The 22,960-nt window shown below is 50.3% G+C and overlaps 1 protein-coding gene across 1 annotated transcript in view; it reads right to left on the bottom strand.

The window, feature by feature from the left end:
* LOC120816942 (ankyrin repeat- and BTB/POZ domain-containing protein 3-A) overlaps positions 1 to 22,960 on the bottom strand; it is a 74,458-nt gene that overhangs the window by 21,942 nt on the left and 29,556 nt on the right. The window contains 1 exon segment of the mRNA XM_040172626.2: positions 473 to 622. Coding sequence (XP_040028560.2) covers positions 473 to 622 — 150 coding nt within the window.

Genomic DNA, 22,960 nt, shown 5'->3' with positions numbered 1-22,960 from the left:
AAACGAAATGACTAAATGTGAAACGAAGCCGATTAGAGCTGAAGAGAAGCAATATGAGCCGGTTTACAAGATTCCCTCAGGAGTCGAATCCGGAGTGACAATCGGACCCACATTCATCAGATGCACCTGAACGCAACTCATCATCAGCAGCCACAAGTGACAAGAAAAGACCACAAAAGTGCTCGGCGGGGCAGATGGGGACGGGGTCATGAACGCGTGACTGTGGTGAGGGCGTTGGGGGGTGGAGGGGGGCCGGGGGGAGGGGGGGGGGGGGGTGAAGGTAGTGGGATGTCAGAGTTCAAAAAGGTGGAGCCGTCGAGGTTAAAAGCCTCAGAGGAAGTGACCTTGGAGCTGGTTCTCCGGGTGTGACTCACAGACAGGTGTTAGAACAGCTGTAATGGGAGGGGTGGGGGTTACCAACGACAACATCACAGGTGTGTGTGTGTGTGTGTGTGTGTGCGTGCGTACTCACTCAGCTCTGCGATGCTGCCCACCCGGGTGGCGAGCAGCGACTGCTCCAGCGTGCGGAGCTCGGCCTGGCTGTACGCCGGACCCTCGCCCCCCCTCCCTGAGCGCTGCTGGTCCCGGTGCAGGTTGAGACTCTCCGGCAGGCTCAGCACACCTGCAGACAGGGCGGAGAAAACGCGCATTTAGTGGAACGGGCCAAAAGTTCTCCCCTGCGGCACATTTTCAGCTCCTTTCTACTCAAAAATCTGCGGTTTCCGTTGCTTTCGGCAGCCGGAGGACCAACATGTGATTTAAACGTGGAAAAGTCGCAGGTTTACTGTCACACCGCTCTGCGCGTCTTCGTTTTGTGGGGAAAACATCTCAGCCGGCGTCGTGAATACAAACTCTCAATGAGCCCTCTAATGAATGGGAAGCGATTTGTTTTTTTTGTCTCCGCCGATGTGCAGCAGCTCTTTCCTGCACAAAAGGTTTCTTTCTACCGGTTAAAATGACGCGACTCAAAGTGCATAATTACCGTCTTTGAAATAAATTGTCCCCGCTGCGATTTCGGAGTCTCTGAGTCGCCTTGGCTTCCCGCCCGACTCTAATTGAGCCAATTGGGGTGCGACAGTCAGTATTTTCCTTGTGAACACAGGTGTGTTCTGTGACTGGAGAGGATTGATCCACTTAGTCAGGTACAGAGATCCTAATGACACGCGTGTGTGTGTGTGTGTGTGTGTGTGTGTATGCATGACATTGCATACGAGCAAAGTGTTCCCTCCCAGCTCCACATTCCTGCACCCGGCCCACTGGGCCCAGAACCACCCCCCCACAGTCACAGTCCCGCCCCCCTGGTCCTCCCCCAGCTCTATTTGTAGCCTGCATCCTCTGAGCGGCGCCGATGGAGCAGCTGGTGTCAGGGTGCGTCTCAAACGATCATTCCATCGGCTTTTGGCCCACAGCGTTGAACAGAAGAGAGTTTCCTTTGTGATCCTGTGGTTCTAAATCTGGGCCGGAGAAGGTTTCCGAGGGGGGGCGGTTTTGAGAACATAATAAAACAATGTTAACATTTCCGGCCCCGTTGACATGATTTGCCCCAGAATAGATTTAGTGAGCGTCAAAGTACACTAGAGTTTCTTTAAGAGTCTTTAAAATGACTCTTTCATGGAGTTTGGAGCTACTTCACATTGAAATGTAGCAGATCATCTTGAAATAGTTTCACGGAACCCGAACCTAAAGCCAACCGAAGCCCAGCGGGACTCCTAAAACGTTCTATACATTAAAAAACCTGCCAAAGTAAACAGCACAGAGGGGTCGCCTCTGGTCAAGTCAAAGGTCTGCAAGAAGACGTTACTCACGGCTACGTGTGTGTGTGTGTGTGTGTGTGTGCAATCAAGCATCCATGTTGTCCGTTGCCCCACTGGCCTAACTATTCTCTTAATGCGATTCAGGGAGCCCTTTGCTGTGAATTATTCATCCCGTCAGATGGAGACACAAACAACTCTGCAGCTCCTTCTCTCCCCACCTCCCACTCCCTCCACACGGCATCTCGCACCAACCAGAAAGGGAAGGAGTACGAATATTTGATCCCAGGCGCTGTTTGTGTAATAAACATCGGAGGTGAGAAGGAAGCCAGTCTGGCTCCTTGGAAACTCTGGAAAAAGGGAAGGTGGAGGCGCTGGGTTTGGAGACTGGGTCACCGGGGGCAGGAGACCACTTCAGAAGCATCTGGAGAAGGAAAAAGACTGCTGCACGTGCAAAAGCCGTCGTTGGTGATGGAGGGAGCGTCGAGCTGTGCACACACACCCGTATGGGGTCAGATCACCAGGGAACCAGAAGAGGGGGAAGGAGGAGAAGAGCAAAGAAATGCAAACATCACAAGGCCCAGAAGAAAAGCATTAATATGGTTCTGGAACTGCAGAACAAAGATGCTTTGATATCAGCTTTAAAAGCCACTTCCCCAGCAGCTTCGTGACGTCTACACGAGCCCTTTGAGCTGGAACCTGTTTGAGGAAACATGATTAACAACTTTTGGCGTCGTTGCGTTGAAGGTTCAAATCAGTTCCACGTGTGTTTTACAAGTGTAGTATTTCGTTTGGACAGACGCTCCGGCTTTGTGCCGATCCGGGCCGACGGCCTCCTGGGTGGAAAGTAGACCTTCGTGACGTGAGAACCGACCTTCAGGCGCGCGGGCTTCCAGGAGCTCAAGGCGACGGCCGGGTTTTCCCAGATGAAGGGAATCCAGACCCGCAGAGAGCTCCGAGGTCCCAGAGGCACCAGAGGGACGTTTGTGGTGAATTCAAGTTTTTATCGGGACATTTTTGTTGGCTTTGTCCTCCGGTGACCAGGTGACGCGTCTCTACGCCGCTGAAGTTTATTAATCCATGGAGATTCTTTTGGGGATTTCATTGCCTTTATCGGAGAGAGACGGATGCAGCAAAGGGCCGAGGGTTGAACATGAGGCTCACAGACACTATGAAAATATGCAGCTTTTTTAATATCGCGAGCTGATTTTTCGGAAGCGCTTTGGAAATAAATGACTTTCATAATTGAATCGTGTGGATGGAAGAAGACTTTCACCTCGGCTATAAAATAAAATGTGATACAAGTAGTGTGTGTGTGTGTGTGTGTGTGTGTGTGTATGTGTGTAATTAAAAAGTCATTATTCAGACTTTCTTGCGTGAGAGGAGAATCGTTTGGGGGGAAAAAAGGTCTTTTCAGAAGACAGAGGGAGGCGGGATTGTCTGGACGGTTGGACATTCGTCCCCGCGGCATAATGGGATTCGTGACGGCTTCCACCCCTTTTCATGAAACACGGCCGATCCCTTCTGAACGGCTTCACCGCTCAAAGAGCAGAAGAAAGCTGGACTCCGTAATGCCCCCGACCTCTGAACAGGAAACCCCTCCACGGGGACACGACCCCCCCCCCACCCCCAAAAAAAGAACCAAAGCTCTGCGACCTCTGCGACTACAAGCGCTGAGCCTCTTCTGCTCGGAGGAGGACTCGAGGTCAGTCGGGGTCACTTTGAGGCCAACAAGCGCCGACGCGTGCCGCGACTGCAACCACGACCCCCCCCCCTCTGAGACCACCTGGCTCGGCTTCATTTATTTTCTGCAGGAATGCCCGATCGATTTTTTGTTGTTGTGAGAAAGTGGCGCTCTCAGCTTGTCGGGGGGGGGGGCGGCTCTGCCGGAATATTAACAGGTAGTTGCCATGGCAACAGGCGACTGCTGCCTAACAGCGCAGCGACTGCCCGAGCTGAGAGCGAAAAAAGAGCAGTATTCCTTTCACTGTGTTTTATTTTCATTTCTCTTTTACTGTAAGGAGAAGCACGACCACCCCCCCCCACACACACAACCTCAAAAGCCCTCTTGCTGCTTTGTTATTGCCCCTGAGTCACATCCACATGGATGACCAGCCGCCCAACAAAAAGCATCTCGTCACAGCGGGATGATTCAGTCGGGTAATTGCTGCATCCAGTGCACCAGAGACGTTTATTCTCTCATCAATAATGAATAAATGTTCTCGGGACTCGGACCACATTAGCGGCGAAACGGCTGCGAAGTGATTTAACGGCCGATCCCAACCGGCCAGCTGCAAATGTCAGCCGCAGATCCATGACCCAGCTGTGTGCAGGAGCCCCCGGACCCCCGGGAGAGACCGAGCGGTACTCAATAAGGGCCCGATCGGGCTCTGATTAGGGACACTCATTATCTCTGGATGCAGAAAAGAGAGACTGCAAAGTCCCAGAAGGTGATTTTAACTTCTTTATTTAGCAAAAACTGAATTACCATGAATTTTTTTACTTCCCTGCCACACAAATGCACACAGACTCTGAAATAGAGACCGCGTGGGAATTATATTTAAACTGAAAACAACCCCATGAGAGTTGAAGGAATCGAATGCTTTCAATGAATGTTCATGAAATGCAAGACGCATCGGTGACTTTATGGCTCCTGATTGAGTCGCTGAGAGGAAACACGGTCGAGCCAACCTGACCACATGAAACCTTCTCATGCGAAATTTGCGTCCCGACAACAGGAAAATATTTACGCGAGAATTAGACGTGTCAAACGTAACTTGTGTTGACAAGGTGATAAATTGTGCACGCAAGATAAAATCTCATCAGCTCAAGATAGAACATGTAATCCTCCCCTGCTTTAGGGGCTTTGTAAATCTGGAGCCGGAGATAATTAAATTAGTCAAATAAAACAAAGACAATTGTGGCCATCGAGCATGAGATGCAGGCCGGTTCTAAGGGTGCAGTGACTGCTAAAGCTACAGCACGTCGGGGCGAGAACCGCAATCATCTTCCTCCCAGAGTGGAAGAGCAGCTCCTAATGGAAGGCGCTGCAATCTCACCAAAAAAAAAAAAAAAAAAAGGTGGCACGAAGGTCCTTCAGTAGTTATGAAACAGCTCGCCGACATCAGAACATCTGGCTCACACACCAGCTTCCCGTCAGGGTTACGGGACAGATGACTGCTGCAAAGAGATAAACGAGATGAACTTCTGACATTGTTTCATGTTTCATGTCGGAGGAACATCTAGCAACAACATGGACGTCACATCCTCACGAATAAAAACAAGTAAATGTATCCACTGAAGAACAGTGTTTACTCGGAAAGAGGGTTTTTACAGCAGATGCAAATCCACTGCAAACCATCTGCATCCCGCTCACGTTTCTAAACTTTTATTCCCTTCCTCTGCGTGTTTGCAGATTTTTTTCTCGACTTTTTTCTCGTGAGGTCGAGTTCTTCGACGACCACGCAAAGAAAAAAAGAACGGCCGCCCTGGGAATTCTACAGCCGAGGGTGAAGTCAGCTTTAAAACTAACAAATATAGCAGTTGAAACTTTGTGCAAAGCGCAGCGGAGCCACGGAAGCAGCAGATTCAGATGCTCCTTTTCATTTGATTAAAGCAGTCAAACATTTACTATCAGTTAATCGGGCAGGAACGCCTATTTCATAAAATAATATTGTGCATACGTTACGTTTTTTATAAGCTGCAGTAACTACAGCCGTCAGTCAAAGGCAATATTCGCCCCGTATGTGTAGAGATGAATAATGAAGCATCGGATGACTTAATGTGATGAATCCACATGTTCTGCATCACGGGTTCACACGCGTGGCTGCAGCTTGTTCTGTTGCTTAATCTCGCCCGCAGAGCCGCCGGCGTCGAGAGGAACCTCGTCCCTCGCCATTTGGCCGCCATTATCCCGGCGCGTCAGATGGATTGCAGGTGGCACGGCAGATGCCTTTCGATATTTCCATCCATCAAGAGCCCCGCGGCGGCGCAAATCAACACGACGACGTCCTTTGTGCCTCGCGCGGCGGCGCCGTCTGGCCTGTTGTTTCGCCGTTATACGCGGATATTATGCATTCAAAATTCCCCCCCGGCGAGGCCCGACGCCGGGCGACGCCGCCTCTCACTCAAGCTTGTGAATTAAAAACCCCAAAAAGGATATTCGAGTCCAATTCACGGCGTCCTTTCAGGTTGAGGAATTGGATCAATACGAGAGATGACGTCACTGCGCTGCAGCTTTGAGTCCAGGCTCCATCTTTAAGGCCCTAAAAGGCAAAACCCCCAATGAGCTTCTGGCTGAGAAGGAGCATCTTGTGTTCTTGTCACTGCGCTAGAGTTGTGTGTGTGTGTGTGTGTGTGTGTGTGGTGGCCGGGTCTCATATAATTAGGATTGAGCAGCACTTATTCAAATGTGATGACAGCTGTGGGTTCTCGTCTGGCACCACTGAGCAGGTTTAAACAGGTTTTTGTGCTTTTGAGTGTGCGTGTGGGGGAACTAGGACACACAAGTCTCATCCTGCTGCTTCCACTCTCAATCGAGAGGCACTTTGGCAGAATAATCTGATCAATAACGTTTTGTTCGGGGGGGGTCGTAATTGCATTAGCAGTGAGTGAAGATCCTCCTGAATGAAGAACGATTCGACGTCACACTGCAACGTGTCCAAGCAACCGACACATGGCGGCTCCATACACACAGAATAGCGAGTGATTGTGGCTAACTTGGCGAGTGCGATGCTGACATTTGGACCCTCCGCCCGGCGGGGGGGGGGGGGTTGGCCGCCGACCTCGCAGCGGGAACACCGCCGCGCCTGATCTGCTCTCCTCCCGCCGGCATCAAGCTCCAACACGACATGAAACAACGCTTCATTGTGAAAAGCAGGCTTACTTAGATGTTTTCACCGACGCCTGATCAGAATTCCTCCCGACTGGCGGCGTGACGCGGCAGAGGGCCGGCGACACGTGGACACGTGGCTGCAGGAAGAGAACTTGACGCTTGCCCTCATGTTCACAGGTTCAACTGCCGCTAAGCCTCCGTCCGCCCAGCGACAAGCTGGTTCGTTACAGAACTTCTGCTCTCATGGGCAGATTTGTTAGCTGGTGAATAAATATCCACTGTGGAGGCTTGTGATCTCCTCATTGGGTCGATTGGATTTAATCTGATTGACAATGCAGATGACGTTTCTCATTTTACCTCATTCTATTTTTTGCAGATATGTCTGCATTTCTGATTTAAAGGGTTTCTTTATTATACATTTGGCGCTAATATGTATTGCTAAAGGGTCTTTACACCCAGAAGAAATGCAGAATTCTGAAAACAGATCAGTCGATGGAGGTTGTGTTGATTAAATACACAGATGGACATTCTGGGCAGCAACAGAAAACGCATCTATTTGTCTTTTTAACAAAGCAGTCCCTCCTGTCCTGGCGATATTTGAATAAAGGCGTGAGAACCCACATACAACGGCCAAGTCCGAACATCCATGCAGATTTGGACCTTGATGCTGAGGTTGGCGACGGGTTCACAGGTCAGAGGCGGGGGGGAGGAGGGGGGGCGTCCGGCTCAGGTTGCACACAGCTGTGACTGGCCGGAGCCCCATGACCATCAAGAGTGAAATCACACTGGGGGGGACGAAATACGGTGGACCCCGGAGGACGCGGAGACAACGTCAGAAGAAGAAACGTGGACCGATGTGTGGGGACGGTAAAGGGAAACAGGCAGACTCGTGTTTTTCATCTTGCGGCTTCTCTCCGATCGGCTTCATCCCCTCTGGCCTGAAGGACCAAAGAAACGGCACAGCTTGCCTTTCGGTTTTCACGATGGAGAATGTGGTGCATTGTGGGTCAATGTGCAGTGCATTGTGGGTCTCGAAGCATCAGGAGGCATCTCACGGTGCACGAGGAGGAGACGGCATTGTTTCACACTTCTTTCACACCTGGACGTTCCAGAAGCAAAACAAGCGCGCCCAGGTGAAGGAAAACCTCTGCGTCTGATGAACCCTGTGCGTGTGCGTGCGTGTGCGTGTGTGCGTGTGTGTGTACCAGAGAGAGGAGGACATGTGTCTCGTCCCCCGAGCCGACTGCTTCGGCGTTATTAACGGTCCACCGTCTGTCCCCCCCACCCCCCCCCCTCCCTCCCCCGAGGGAGGGCACAGTGGGGGGGGGGGCTTAACGCGACGTCCGGACGTCCCCGGTTCCTGCCCAGATGGTCGCCATATGTCCCCGCACCGCGTCCAGCAGAGCAGGCGGGCCAGAGGAACGCGCGCCGCCGCTTGTTTACCCAGCATGCCCCTCTGGTGTTTGCTACGAACATCTTATGTACTTACGAACGGCGCCGGGCTCGTTACTCCGTGAATAAAGAAGAGTGTGTTTCGTCACGCTGTCAAGATACAGCACGCTTAGAGCCCAAATAGAGGGTTGAAATAAATGCTCATTTCATCGTCTTCTGCCATCAGGAGAATGAAATAATCACTGTACTGAAGTCAGAATTGGATTTTATTGCCAAAGTCTTTCCCGTTAGTCATTAAATTCACAAACACACTTATTTTTGCATAAAAACAGAGATGAAGACACCAGGTGTCAGATGCACAACGGTTTATCCGCATTAACTACGCCGCTTATTTCAGAGAGAATTCAAAGCAGAGCAAACCTCTATGCGAGTACGGTGGGACAACACTCCCCAGACGGGACCTTTATCAGGATAATAATCAATCACAGGTCCGTGGCCTAATCTGCAGAAACAGCCACTGTTGAGAAGGTTTGTTTATACATTTATTCTTTAATCGAGGAAGGAAAAAAACATCTTTACCATCTTTTAAATTTGATTATCAAGCAACAATTGTGTGTTTGCATGTTGAACACACACACGCACACACGCACACACCCCTCCCCACTCCCCTAAAGCCGATTTGCAGGTGAGAGACGAGACGATTGGGGCTCCAATGGGGGGGCCGATTAGTTTGAGAGGGAAAATGAGCCGGCTGCATTTTACTGCAATTTACTGTCGCGGGGACACGGATTCCTGCAGGCGAACGCCACGGAGACACCGGAGGAAGAGTCCCGGCTGACAGCAGCTCCAATCATGTCACACACACACACACACACACACACACGTTTTAAACCAGAGAAATGTTTCACAACGAAGGACAAAGGCAACTATTCTACTGCTAGATTAAACATTTTTCAATTTTTTTTAACACAATCTGCCTGCTTAATAACAGCAAATAACTCAAGTAATCGTCAATCATTCATCATCATCATCAACATCTCAATCAAAGTCTCCTATTAGTGGGAAGCGTTTCTAATGATCACAGTGACAGCTTCATTTTGGGTGTTTAAATACATAAAAAGTGGGGAAAAAAACAGTAATTCTATTATTAAGGCCTCGATGTGAAGGCTACAAAAACCATTTCAATGTCGAGAGATTATGGTCAAACTCTGTGTTTTTTCTTTTTGCCGGATAGAAACCGTCCTCGTCTTTGTCCAGTAAACAAAGCCCAAAACAAAAAAAAGTCAGGACACGTTACGGCTGATGTGTCTTCGGGGACTCAGGTGCGCTCGTGTTATTGCACCTCGCCTCCCCGCTGAGGGACACAACGATGTTGGTTCAATTATGTTAAATTATCCCCGGAGCCTGCAGACGTGTGTCGGCTGCACGGAAACCTCCTTTATTCTGCGTTTAATGCGATGTGTCACATCCCCAATCCAGATGGCTCTCCAAGATATTTCACATTTCAATCAAGCAAGTAATAATAGCTCCTTCACTCGAGTCCGTTTCCTCCATTCAAACCTTCAAATAAAACTCATTTCCTCTTTTCTTTCTTATACCGTGTGAGGAGGTGAAGCAATCCAGCTGCTGGAAGATGTTTCTTTTTAAGGTGAGGATGGTGTTATATTTTAATATATTTAACGCGCGTCGTAACCTTTTGTCAGTCACTAGTGTACGTGTCCCATCTCGCCTTTTGAGTCAATAGTTATTTTGTCGATACTCGAACGAGAACGACAAGCCGTGTTTATCCGTAGCCGAGAGCGTCGGTCTTTTAGACATAAGCTGTTTTTTTAACGGCGCCATCGAGCGGCATCAAAATGCTCCCGGTTTCTCATCGTGCTGCTTTAAGTATCTTCAGAAGTGGATTTTGTTCCACAAACTGCGGTTTCGTTTTTGAGGAAAGATCCGATGTTTACAACAGCAAATATGAAAGTTTTATGAAGAGCCTTGGGGGGGTGAATATCTCAGCAGCAGCAGCAGCTCATTTATTGATGTATTCATCGACGCGAAGCCACGGATTCTCACTTTAAAGTCGACTTTCTGCGAGTTAAATGATACAAAACAGTGGATCTGTCCATCGCTCCTCAGCTGGAAGAATTGGGTAGCATCGGTTAGCATCGGTTAGCATCGGTTAGCCTCAGTGAGCATCACGTAACCTGCAGAGGCCGAGCAGCGGCGGTGTAATTAAACCTTAAGGAAGGCCCGAACGCGCCTGGTCCCTCCTCTCACAGGCGCCCCCTCGGAGACAAATTAGCCGAGCACACTCTCGAGGGGGGGGGGCGTTCCAGTCACCCCCCCCCCCTCCCTCGTCACATGTCAGATTAGCGTAAAGAGCAGAGAGGGAGCCGAACGCCGTGCCTCGGAACGCGACTGTGGCGGCTCCCTGTTCCTCCTCTGACAGCCGCCCTTGCGTGACTTTGCGGCGCTGACATGCCGCTCGCGGTCTGTCAGCGGGGAGATAAATCCCTGTCGGGCGGCAGGAGGAAGGGGAGATGAGGAGCTTAGCGTCGGGCTCTCTCCGCGAGCGAGCTACGTGGCCGGCGTGCCCTCACATGAGTGCGCTGGTCGCCGGGGTCTCAGCCGACGCCTTGAGTACCGAGTCGCTTATCGTCACAAGCAGATTCGCTCACTGCCAAAACGTTTTGGTGATTAAAACCTGCGTTACGTGCGGGAGAACCAGCCTGGAGCGCTGGGGCTCTGAAGGTGATGATTCACGCGGCCCCCCGTCGAGACTCACGCAGCACCGGTTTCGACCTCGGGGACCCGAAAGGGCCGACTGGCCCACCGGAGGCCCTCTCCTGACAGCAGATGGTGACGGCTGGTGCTGACTCGCGGAGAGGCCTCGGGGGAAGGGGGGGGGGGGGGGGGGGGAGGGGGGTAACGGCCACCGTCCCCGTCTGCCACTTGCTGTCACCGCTGCGCCGCCCCGGGGGGGGGGGGACTTCGGGTGACACGCCGCTCTGTCAGCTGCGCCTTTGCAGCCCTGCAGAAAAGCTGACGCGTCACCCCCCCCCCCCTCCGACCTCCGCGGTCACCTTTTAACGGAGGTGTCAGGTGAGGAGGAGCCCCCGCCTGCTCTACAGCTCCGTTTCAACCCACATCGGACATGTTGCAATGGAAGGAAGCCACAAGCTAAACAAGTAAAAGGAGAGGGGGGGTGAGGGGGGGGGGAGCAGAGCTTCTTTCTGCTATCAGTTCGGATTAGCTCGCTGGCATCACTACAAAATGAGACAATTACTGTCCTGGAGCGGCAGATTAACGAGACTTCGCAGCAGCAGGTGCGTCGGCGGTCGACCGAGGAATCTCTGAATTGACAAACGAGAAAACAATAAAAAAAAAAAAAAAGGGCACCGTGACTTAATTTGCCTTCGGCGGACTTTGGAGACAGTTTTGAGGCATTGCTGCATAAGCAAAGACAGACGGACAAACCAGCTGCGGGCGCGAGCGCGGCGTAATATTTTAATATTAGACGTTGTGCACATGGACGTCGGGGGTCTTTGAAACGATGCACTTTAAAAAAAAAAAAAAAAAGGAAGAAAAAGGGAATCCAAATGAAAGTACTTTGGTTGCAATTTTTTAATAAGAAATACACACCAAAACCAATTAGCCCAAATTACAATCTGCTACACTTCAAATGTCATGAATTTGCATAATTTACCCGAATCTGTTGGCTCTATAATCACATCACGGCGCAGCGCGTCAACGCCGCTCCTCAGTTCACATAAAAACCAATCAAATCAAGCAGCCGGAGTTCAGAGTTGTTTGTTGGAGCCACTTTGAGGCACAACCGGAACTCTGAAGCTGCACAAATACGTCACACAGCGTCTATTTATCCCAACGTTTGGGTTCTTTTTTTTTTTGCGGCGGACGGCCTCGGGTCGGACTGACCCGGCGCGCTCACATTTCCTGCCGCGGCCTCCCCCCCTCCCCAGGAAGGGGAAGAGCCAACCCGACAAACACAGCCCGCTTCACACACAAGCGAATTAAACACAGAGACAATTCCTGGAACTCGGGAGGAGCGTGGAAACACCGACGGGACGAGGAAGGACAGCTGTGTGTGTGTGCGTGTGTGTGCGCATTAAACCTCACAGCTCTTGTGTGCGGGGGCGGCGTGACTGCTCATTAAAATTCATAACTCTGACCTGCAGATGTGAGGGCCCCCCCGTCCCCCCCGAGCCGACGTGGTGATACGGATCGTGCCCTTAAGTTTTGATTAACGAACTAACGACGGCAAAACAACGCGTAGCTCGCGCGCATGTCAGAGCCGAGGTAAATATAAAGGTGAGCACAATACGCCTACTCGCCATCGGCGTGTGCTAAGTAATCCCCAGAGGAAAGCAAAGATGTGTTATTTATTCAAACAAGCACCGGTCGCTGGCCGCTATCTGCATATTTAATATCAACACTGTAATGCTTCTTAATCCTGTGAATTTACATCGGTGGAGCAAACACCAGTCGATGATATGAAGGTTGAGTCGTAAGGCAGCGATCACAGTGACCCAGTTCTGGGCGGAAACTCCCTTGTTTTCGGATTCAACATCCATCTGCACAAAAAAAATATATATATATATATATATATTTATATGTGTGTGTTTGAAAGCCGCCGCGAGCCAAAAAGCAGGTCCCCGAGCGTCTCGCGGAGTGACGCAATACGAAAGATCTCAAAAGTCACAGTCTGCCCGCAGCATCCTCTGCAAACCCACCTCCGCCGACCGGCAGGGCTGTTGCCTAGTTACCTGGCTCTGCAGAAGTGCAGTGAAGCATTGTGGGCCAACGTGGGGACCACTTCGCTACCCACACCTACTGCGTTACCAAGAGGGAGAGAAGGAGCCCGTCTGACGGGAGGAAAAACAGGCGGACGGACAAAAAAAAAAAAAAAAAACCACGACCACCGTCTTCGTTACGTGCGAAAAACAAAACGCGCTGTGAAGATGTGGCGGTTTGGTAAAAGTCACATCGTTCAGGTGCCGTCATGAGCACTTCGGGGGGGGGGATGTGGCTTGTGCCTTATTACACAGAGAGGCGTTTATGGTATTTTAGTCCACGCTCATTGAGATGAAATAAGTGGGAACAATTATATAAACGACTGTCAGCGTGACGTGTATATATATATGTATATATATATATATTAAATATAAATGTACATGAGACAGGTGGACGTATTTTTAAGAATGATCCAAAATCTCAGATTTATTCATGTGTATTTGTTATGTTGACACATAACATGAACTGTATTGTCTTTTTTTTTATCATGTGAATCACTTCCCACATTCAGTTTCTGCTTTCAAGCGTCATTCAGCATTTGCTTTGGTTCAGTCTCAGTGGTTTTAATCCCACTGTTACCAGCGCGCCATCGAACTGTGTTGAAAACAAGTGCAGCCTCTAATTAGCAGAAGAGGAATATCTCTGCGATCGGGTGGTAGAGACCCGGTGGAGACGTTCTGCTGGGTTGACTATGCGATGGCGTCACACCGGCCCTTTGGCCAATGACATTGCTTTTAATAACGACAGTGGCAAACGATTCCAGCCGCTCTTTAATTAGATCTAATCTAACGCGGCGTCTGCGGGGAGATTTCAGCGTTATTATTGTATTCTGCCGTTATTATGGGGGCCACTCGGCGTCGAGCCGCCCGGAAGGCTCACGCGTACGTTCAGGCTGAGCAACCTCGCCAAGTGCGCCTCCCGCCGCCTCCGTTGGTTTTATCAACAGGAAGTCGGCTTTCGGCGACTCCGAACCAGCCGGAGGTTGATTTCACGGTTCCTTTTGGAGTAAAGACGGAGGGTTGTAACGGCGTGGTGGAACAGCAGGGTTGATTCGCGGATACACGGGAAGATCGATGTAATAATAACGCGTCTCGTCTCATCTCAGGTACGAGCGCGTCTGCTCCGCACTGCATTCCCCATTAATCATCCAGCTCGGCCCGTCAGGCTTTGAAAATAATGACCACACTCAATAACCAAATTGGAAAATAATGTTGTTTGAAAGTGAAGAAAGCTGCAAGCAGACGATGTAACAGCGGTTACCGACGAGCAGGAGACCAGACAAACAAAACACAACGACGTTTTTTCATTTGCGTGCTCGGCTAAATATCTGCGCTACCGTTGTGCTACAACGACGCGGACATGGCTCTGGTATCGCTCTCCTCATCCTCCAAAACGTCTAAGCTGAGGTTTATTTATCCCTCTGAACCCTGAGGTCTCACAGCGTTTTCCTCCAAACCCGTCGGTGGGGCGGTTTGTTTGCTCTCTCCTATCGACGGAGGTGCCCTCCATCGGCCTGTTTTCTCCGCCTTTTCCATGGACGCGAGACGAGGAGTTTACCGAGCGTGAGCGCTGATGACCCGCGGCGCTCCAATGAAGCAGCCGGGCAGCCGAGTTTTGTGCTTTTCCATTACTGAATAATCCCGGCTGAGAGCCGGATCTCGTCAGCCCAACTTGAGACACTCAGCCCGCTGATACGTTCCCCGCTGCGGGTGCGCGGGCCAGACGAGGCAGCAAAACGAATGATTCGATTTGAGAGTAAATGAGGGCGGGAGGGACAATTGGGAGTCAATCTCCCAGGAGGCCTCGCTTTGCCCTCCGGCTCAAGAAGGATGCTGCGGTGTTTCCCCGATGCCTCATCCGGGAAAACACCTGACACGTCTCCCGCCACACGAAACGCCTCCTGTTTCAGAGCGATCGGTTACCTTTTTAATCCCCTCCGCGATCTATACGTTCTAATCCGACTGGGATCCAGAATGTACACTTTTCCAGAACGCTTCCTTGGCGTGTCGATGATAAGAACGTTATTTATTAACAGATAACAGTAACAGATTCAACTGCAGACTTCCCCCTTTGGAATTATGCTAAACACCGGGAACTTTCCAGCCCACAAAGCACACTACCCAGTTCTAAAATAAGCCCTGAGACGCGTCTCCTTATAGCGTCCTAATTGATGGAACAGAAAGCAGGGGATGCGCTGCGCTGCGAGCAGAATGGCTGCGAGGCCGCCGCGTCCCGGTGGAAACTAATGAACTGGATTTAAAGACAACATTAACGCTATCGAGCGCTGCTATTTGAGACGTTAGCGTCTCTGCGGTGCCGGGATGCGAGGCTGCGGCTGGAAAGCTGCAGGCGCCGGGACCACGTCCGCTGCCCGCTGGGGGGGGTGGAGGGGGGTCGCTGCTACCAATTAAAAGTCAGACGCAATCAGCCATCGACGCTCGAAAGTAACAAAAGCGAAAGTTTTTTGCACCGTCAGCTGTTTGAGCGGGAAAACGGGGTTTGAAACCTGAGATGAAACCTTCCGTCTTGGCCTGGATTCGCACCGCACGTCGCATTCTCATGTCGCATCCTCACGTGCACGCCCGCTGCTTTCTTCCTACAGTGCACTGGGGGGGCGAGGGTGTCCGGCTTATGTAACAGGGCGTCCAATTAGGAGGCCGGGTCAGCCGGAGGACGTCGGCGTGCAGCACATCTCCTCTCAGGGCGCGCCCGTTCTTTCTTCCCCCTTATTTCCTTTGGTGGCTGAACGCGAATAGCACAAGTCAGACTTCCAGCTGACCTCATCCGCCGAGGTTAGCATTCGATATACATAGACGCTCCCTGCTTTTTGGGGAGGGAGAAGGGGTTAAGCGGAGGTCTGCAGCAGCAGCCTCCTGTGGGTTTCTTTCTACACATTACTCTGGGACGGTCCTGACCACGGATGCTGGCTGCCGCTCCAGCGGGAACCACGCTGGTCTAATTTGGATCAAAACCAAGTCAACATTTGGCAATTTTCAGTTCAACGTTCTTAATACTCCAAACCAACGCGACCTCCAGACTCCCTCGGCAAAGCGACACGGAGCCTTCAGACTCTCTGAGTTTGCTTTTCGTGGTCAGAAACAAAAAGGCTCCATTAAAGCTGCCGCTGGCTGCCGGGGAGACGAATTTACTGGCAGCGTCTCACCTCATTATTCTCAAAGAACACACAGTAAATTCCCCAGAACGGACGGGGCGAGCAGCAGGTAGGTGCCGCCCCCACTTCGCTTTCACTCTCAGAATACGTTCCTCAAGTAAACCCGGTGGTTGTATTTTGTCGTCTGGGTTTTTTCGGTGTGGAGGAGGAGAGGAAGCTGCTCGCTGGTGTTTCTGAGAAGATACGGATCTGTGGTTTAATTCTCAGAGTGTGAGGAGCTGTGAGCACTAATGAAGAAAAGGCCCTCGAGGAGGCCGCATGCTGTCGTTTGTTCCTGAACAATCGATATTGGAAACTTTTCTTTCTTCACTGAGACACTTAGGAGTAATTAAGAGTCCATCGCCACCAGAATGTGTTTTGCTGATGCAAACAGCGATTCTCTTTCCTAATCTTTATTATCACACCAGTAAAGGATACATCAATGCAGCTCTCGAAAGATTAAAAAATACGGTTTGTTGAAGTGAGAAAAAATAATCATGCAGCTCAAATGCTTCCCTGCAAAATGGAGGAAAAAAAAAAAACCCCTCTAATTCTAAACGAGTGTTTCATGAAGAATGACGAGTAGAATTCTTCTGGACACTTTTCATCAGCGCTCCGGTGCTTTTTGGAGCCCAACCCGTCCCTCTTATGAGTGTGTGAATATAATACAGGGGGCACACGGGGGGGGGGGGCGAATCATTAAACACACGTGACGTATGAACTGTCATCGTCCTCGCCTACAAGTTAAATCAGAGAGAGCAGAAGATCGCTCTTTCTCGAGCGCGGTAATGAGCACATCGGAGACGGGAGCTTTAAACACATGTTATTTTGGGTTCATATAAAGAGCGAGCGTTGCTGAGGATGTCAAAGTTAATTCACGTTATATTTAATAGCGAGCTGGGTGAGCGGTGCGTGCTGCTGGTCCAACAACTTACCAGATTTGATCAATATTCATTAGTTTATATAATATGAACTGAAATATTTCTTCACAATAAAGGCATCCCACTTTGTCAGTGGAAAGACTTTTAATGTGAAGGAAATAATTAGTTTGCTTCAGCAGGGACACTTCAAAACTTACCAGTAAAATAAGGCGGATTATATTATAACTATTATAAAACCAGATGTTTGTTTGGAGTAAAGCGTCACGTGTTTCATCACAGTTTGGCGCAGACGTTAGGTGGGTTAGACCTCAAAGCCTAACCCAGATGAGTCCGTGCAAAGCATTCGGCGGGTCGAAGAGGTTACTCTTGGCGAAGATCGCCAACTCGCTGTGTGAGTCTGTGCCTTTTTGGGCCAAAAAAATCTCCGGCAGACAAATCCGTCTTTTGGATTTAACGAAAGCACCAGAGAGACTAAATATACACCAGGGAATGAAGGCCGGACCTGATACGACACCCGGGATTTACATGATTTACCGTTTACAGGGTTCGTCGGTTACATTTAGGAGAGAAAGTCAATGTCATCAAACTTAATATCCTGAATTGTGATTCCAGAATAATAACGACGGCGCTCCATGTGAGCTAATGAAGTGTCAGGGACCGAAATTAAGCCGACGCAGGTGGTTATTAACCAGGAATAATTAACAGCGGGGATGACAGGCGCGCGATAACAAACCCAGAGGAGTGAACGCGGTACGACGTGAGATGAAACGGTACCTCGGCGCCGGCGAAACCAAATCCTGCTGATGTTTTATTTTGCAAGGGAGGGCAGTTCGCTGTTAAAGTGTACATTGTGTACAAGTTAACAGAGCCTCTAAGTGGGGAACTCACCGAACTCCATCAGCCGCAGCGATGCAAAAAAAGAAGGGTTCTGTGTCCTCGTCTGTTCTCTCACTCGGGGCCATCGTGCTCAACCCTCCAACCGAAAGGCAGCGGCGGTTTAAAAAAACGACGAGAATAATTGTTGTTTGCCGCCCCAAAACAAACGAGATGTTGCCCTCTTCCCTCTGCTAACGAATCATCTTGTGCCGTTTGCTTCCAGCCGTCCGCGCGGAGATACAACAGGAACACTGAGGAGGATATTTAATAGACCATTGAATTCCTCTAATTACCGAGCTCTGTTTCCACCAGCGCGCTTTTGTATAATAATCCGATTAGGGAGTGGGGGGCTTTTCTCATCCCGCACACACACACACACACAGTGACCAGAATGCAAGGAGAGCTTTCGAATTCAGCCAAGAAATCACTTATCTGGGCTGCGATTGTTTTGACATTGAAGTTCCCGCTCACATAAACAGACGAGGCCGTTTGTGAGCAGCCATCGTGCATCTGGAGCACAGCGGAACGTTTAAAAGTAGTCAAGCCGCCTCCCGGTAAATGCTCACGAGCTTTGGTCCGTCACACTGAGGGTGCATCCCAAGTGTGCGCCATTCATTAAAATCTCATTTCCTTTCTTCCCCGGGGGGGCTCAGGGACCTCCTCGCATCCCTGCCCCCCCCCTCCTCCCTGCATCCCCCCCTCCCAACATCAGCATCAGCAGGCCGTGATACAGTAATAGCTGCTGTGAGACTAAGGGAGGTAGACAAGGCAGAGACAGCTCATAAAGACATAAAGGGAGTGGAGTGGAGGGAGGGGGCTCAAGTCAATGGGATCCCCCCCCCCCCCATAGACCAGGACCCTGAGTCTGGTCTATGGGGAAACTCATAATGTCTGGTGAGTTTCTGCGTGTTGTAGAGACAACGTTGGCTCGGGGGGAGAGGGGGGGGGGGGGGGTCGATGCCTGTTTTTCCTCCGGGCCGCGTCCACTCCGGCTGGATGCGCCCGATGATTTTTTTTTTTTCCGCCACCACCACCCGGCACCGGATCAATAATCGACCCTCATGGCCTCGCTCATCATCGCTGCGCCTCTTGAGAATATTCTCTCTCTCTCTCTCTCTCTCTCTCTCTCCGGCGGGTCGAGCTCAGGTTAATGTGGGGAGGGACACCTGTATAATTAGGCTGCTAATTACATTCAGCGACCACGTCGCCGCGGGGCGCGGAGGTCAGAGCGCTGATTGGATGTGTGGGTGTTTATTCAGGATCTGAATTTAACGCCCATCTTAGCGAGCGCTGATCCTCGATCTGATGTTGTTATAACGCCTGACATTCACACTTCCTGTCTGACCCCAGGTGAGACCGACCAGGTGGAGGATCATTTTTGGATGATCCATTTCCACAGCGGTCTCCCCTGCAGCGCTGTGCGCTCCGTACGGTCGTGTCGATACACATACAAGGTCAACAACACGCCTCCAAATAATCCATATGTCAGGTAAAAGGTGGCGAGCGGCACCAACGCACACACACACACACACACACACAGATGAGTCAAAGGGAATGAGCTCCTTCGTGAAGTTGTGTGTCTTTGTGTGTCTCTCCGAGTGTGTGCGGCTGTGGGGTGGAAGCGAGGGGGGGAGCGGGGGGGGGAGACTGCGACAAATTCCGACTCAGCCCCTGCAGCGCGGCTTCACTCCAATCGATCTTTTGTTCCTCAGCTGCTTAATCTGTCGGATCTCCGGTGTGAGGAAAAAAAAGAAAGGGGGAAAGAAAACGGAGACAAAAGCTGCCTTGGAAACGGAGGATAATTAAGAGATTGGACAAGCGAGGCGATGAAAGAGGCGGTCGGCGTCAGCGCGGGGAGAAGGAAGGGACTCGTAAGGCCTCAAAATAAGTCTGCATGGCGTCCTGGATGATACATTTCATAAGTGAAAGAAAGCCGCGTTCCCATGGAGCCAAAAGCGTTTGTTAAACACTTCTGTAAATAATTCGGTCTCGTTTCTGGCTTTGAGAGGACTTCTCTTCCTTCAGGTGTGACGTGAACTGATATTTAGACCCGGAGCAAAGACATTCTCGAGTTTCAACCCCGACGAAGTCCGAGGAGAACGCCGGCAGCTCTCGGCGGGCCACAGAGGTCGCCGGCGAACCCGACCTCGGATCAAAAAAACGCCGCTCATTGGGAGTTCTGCGCATGCTTGCTGGTCCTGGAGGACAAAGACGTAGGTCGCGGCACTGAGGCGGGAAGACGACATCAAGTCGCCGGTGAAAAACGACTTGGTTGAGCAGGATTCAGGACCACGGGCTCCGTGGCCGTGTGGGGGCGCGTGGCAGGTTTCAGTCCAATCGGAAACTCTTTGCTGAAGGTCATGGTTCAGTTTGTCCAGCAAGAGAGAAAAAAAACACTTCTTATCAATCATACTTCTTGTTGTTATTGCTGGGAAATGAAGGTAGAGCTACTCATTGACATAAAGCCAATAAAAGCCAACTAAAAGAATAATAAGAGAATACAGCTTTGTCTCAGTAACTCTGAACAAAAGGCTGAAAAGTCTCCTTAACACCTTCTAGTTCACACCAAACAACAACTACAGCCGAGGATGCTGAAGTGTCCTTCCATCCGCAGAAAACTGTCCACCACGGAGCGGATTCATCCTCTGGAAACCACGAATGCCCGAACAGAAACACGAGCCAATCCAGTAGACGTTGCGGTGAAAAAAAGTGGTGAACTTTTCCATTAACTATTCTTCCTGCAGTTTCCATGGCACTAGATTTTAATTATATGAAAAATGGCTGACTTAAACCGTGGAATTTGACACGTGAATTTAAGATATTGACTTTGTGCAAATCTTTCTCGACCCTTCTGACCTGTGAGGGAACGGAGAAAGTAGAGAAAATGAAGAATTTACTTTATCGCAAAGCCTCCAGCGAAACCACTTCGCTGACTGCTGGTACGTGCAGCCGAGAGCAAATCAAAGTGCACAAATTGTGTTTCCACTTCATCCCGACAAAGTGGCGGTTTAAACTGTTTGGATCACGCAGGAAACGAAAAACAAAGCTCATGAACCTCACAGCAGCTTTGTCATCTACCGCGACACTCACTGCACCGTCCTGAAATTAAGCCACACTAATGAGAATAATTATGGTGGAGGTGACAAAAATATTTTTGCAAAATTGTGTATTATTGCAGAAAAAAACTCATAGAGAAGAAGATTTTACATCTAAAAAGAAATGAGAGACTTAAGTGATATTAAATATTTGGCCGTGGTTTACTCGCGCCAGACACACACACGCACACACACACACACACACACACACACACACACACACACACACACACGCACACCTCTTTATCTATTTCTCTGACAGTCAAGAGAGACGGTAGGTTGTCCAGTGGTGACCTCTCTGCTCGCCCGTCTGATGCGAGGGAGGCTGACAGCCCGTCCCAGAGCAGCGAGACAGCGGCACCACAGCGGCATTCTGGGAAGAGGCCGGCTTCTTCGGCTAAAATGCTGACACTCAAATCCGCTCTGCTCTCAGCGTTTTATTTCAAATCAAACGTAGCCTGATGAGTGTGGGTGTGTGTTCTACTGGTAAAATTAGCACGGTCCTTATCCTGCATTCTTTATAATGGCCAGTAGGGGGCGACTCCGCGTGTTGCAAAAAGAAGTCGGATTGAAAAATCAATTAACATTTAGACATTTAGACGTTTTAGAACTTTAATTTCTGGAAAGTATATATCATTAAACCACTTAAATTTCCACAGCGGGCTCCTGAATCAGGAGTGCACATCAATCCCTGCGTTACCACTAGAAAGGGTTGGACGAAACGATCCACGACCAACCATAAAAGATTCACTCCAGAGTACAGAGCGACCTGCCACAGCCGACTAGACCAACAATAATATCCACCTCTTGCATCCGTGAGTGGCAGCTGCACTCGTGAGTTTGACCACTGATCCTAAAAAGGCCTAAAAAGGAAGCCATAAAGGCTGCGTGACCTCGGCACCGGGGATCTCCCGGTGACCCCTGGGAGTGTGTGTGTGTGTGTGTGTGTGTGGGGGGGGGGTTTGCACCCGAGGAACATGACAGCAGACACGTAGGCGTGTGCAGCGGCTCATGCTTCTTTCCCGGTCGCAGCTGTGAATTATTCATCCAGCGAGCTTCAGAGATGCTTCTAAAAAAACGCTCTGCAGGATTTTAAGGCTCCCCGTGTCGCAGCCTGACATCTTATGTAACTTTTTTTTTTTTTTTTTTTTGTGCAAAGCATTTTGGTCTGAGAAAACACAAGTCACTGTTGAGATCAGACATTAGGGAGGACGATAACGTGACGAAGCCAGTTCTGCAGCAATAAAAACAGGACGTGAAGGGGGATGTCGACGGGCATCGATATGCACATTTGCCGTCAAAACCACCCAGATTCATCCCAAAGAAGCGCGCTGCCACTAGCTGCTCCGCACTGTGCCGCGGCATTTATTTATTCAGGGGGGGGGGGGCTCTTTAAAGGCAAAAGCAACAGCAGCCAACACCTATCAAGATAAATCATTTTTTAGGCTGAACGAAATCGAGGGGCTTGTTGCTCTGCCTCAGCCCAGCTGACCTGAGTCACACGCCCTGCATTAGCTAATTATATCCCCGACAAATGACAAATGCAGAAGTCAGGGGGCAGCCGCCGTATGAATACCAACCGGGTTTGCCACGTGGTTACGAGCCCGAGACTGCAGCCAGCAGAAGAGGAGGAAAGCCTCCCTGCTGCTCCAATAAAATCCAGATCTACGGTCGCTGGGAGATTTAAATGCGATTAGTTGCGGAGGGAAGTAACGAGTGGAGGGAAACGGGAGGGAGCAGAACAAAAACTCCATCGTCTAACGTCGCTTCCCGTCGGGGGGGGGCAGCGCCGACTCCTTCTCTGCTCCTCCGGGGCTGAGCGATAAGTCACGTTTACTGCGGAACACTGTGCAGGATTTCTAAAGGTCACGGGCAGAAAAACACCTGGGAAACCGCGTACCTGGCGCGGCGTGCGAGAGCGAGCCGGAGCCATTCGTCATTTCTAATGGAGCCCCCCCCCCCCCTTTGTATATACTTGAAATGTCAAAATGTAGTTCTTCTAAAATAAAAAAAATAAAAAACGCCTTCATGTGTCCTTTGCATAATGTATTTGGCGAAGGCAATCATTTTCTTTTCATCAGGTGTCGGCTTGAACCAGAGCTGAATCCTTTAGGTGTGTTTCGAAGCGTGTCGGCGGCGCAATCGTGGGTATATTTATGGTGTCCAAAGCCCCCCCC

Source organism: Gasterosteus aculeatus, chromosome 4 (assembly GCF_964276395.1).
Source record: "Gasterosteus aculeatus chromosome 4, fGasAcu3.hap1.1, whole genome shotgun sequence".
Classification (NCBI taxonomy): domain Eukaryota; kingdom Metazoa; phylum Chordata; class Actinopteri; order Perciformes; family Gasterosteidae; genus Gasterosteus; species Gasterosteus aculeatus.
This window is presented reverse-complemented; position numbering and strand designations above follow the sequence as displayed.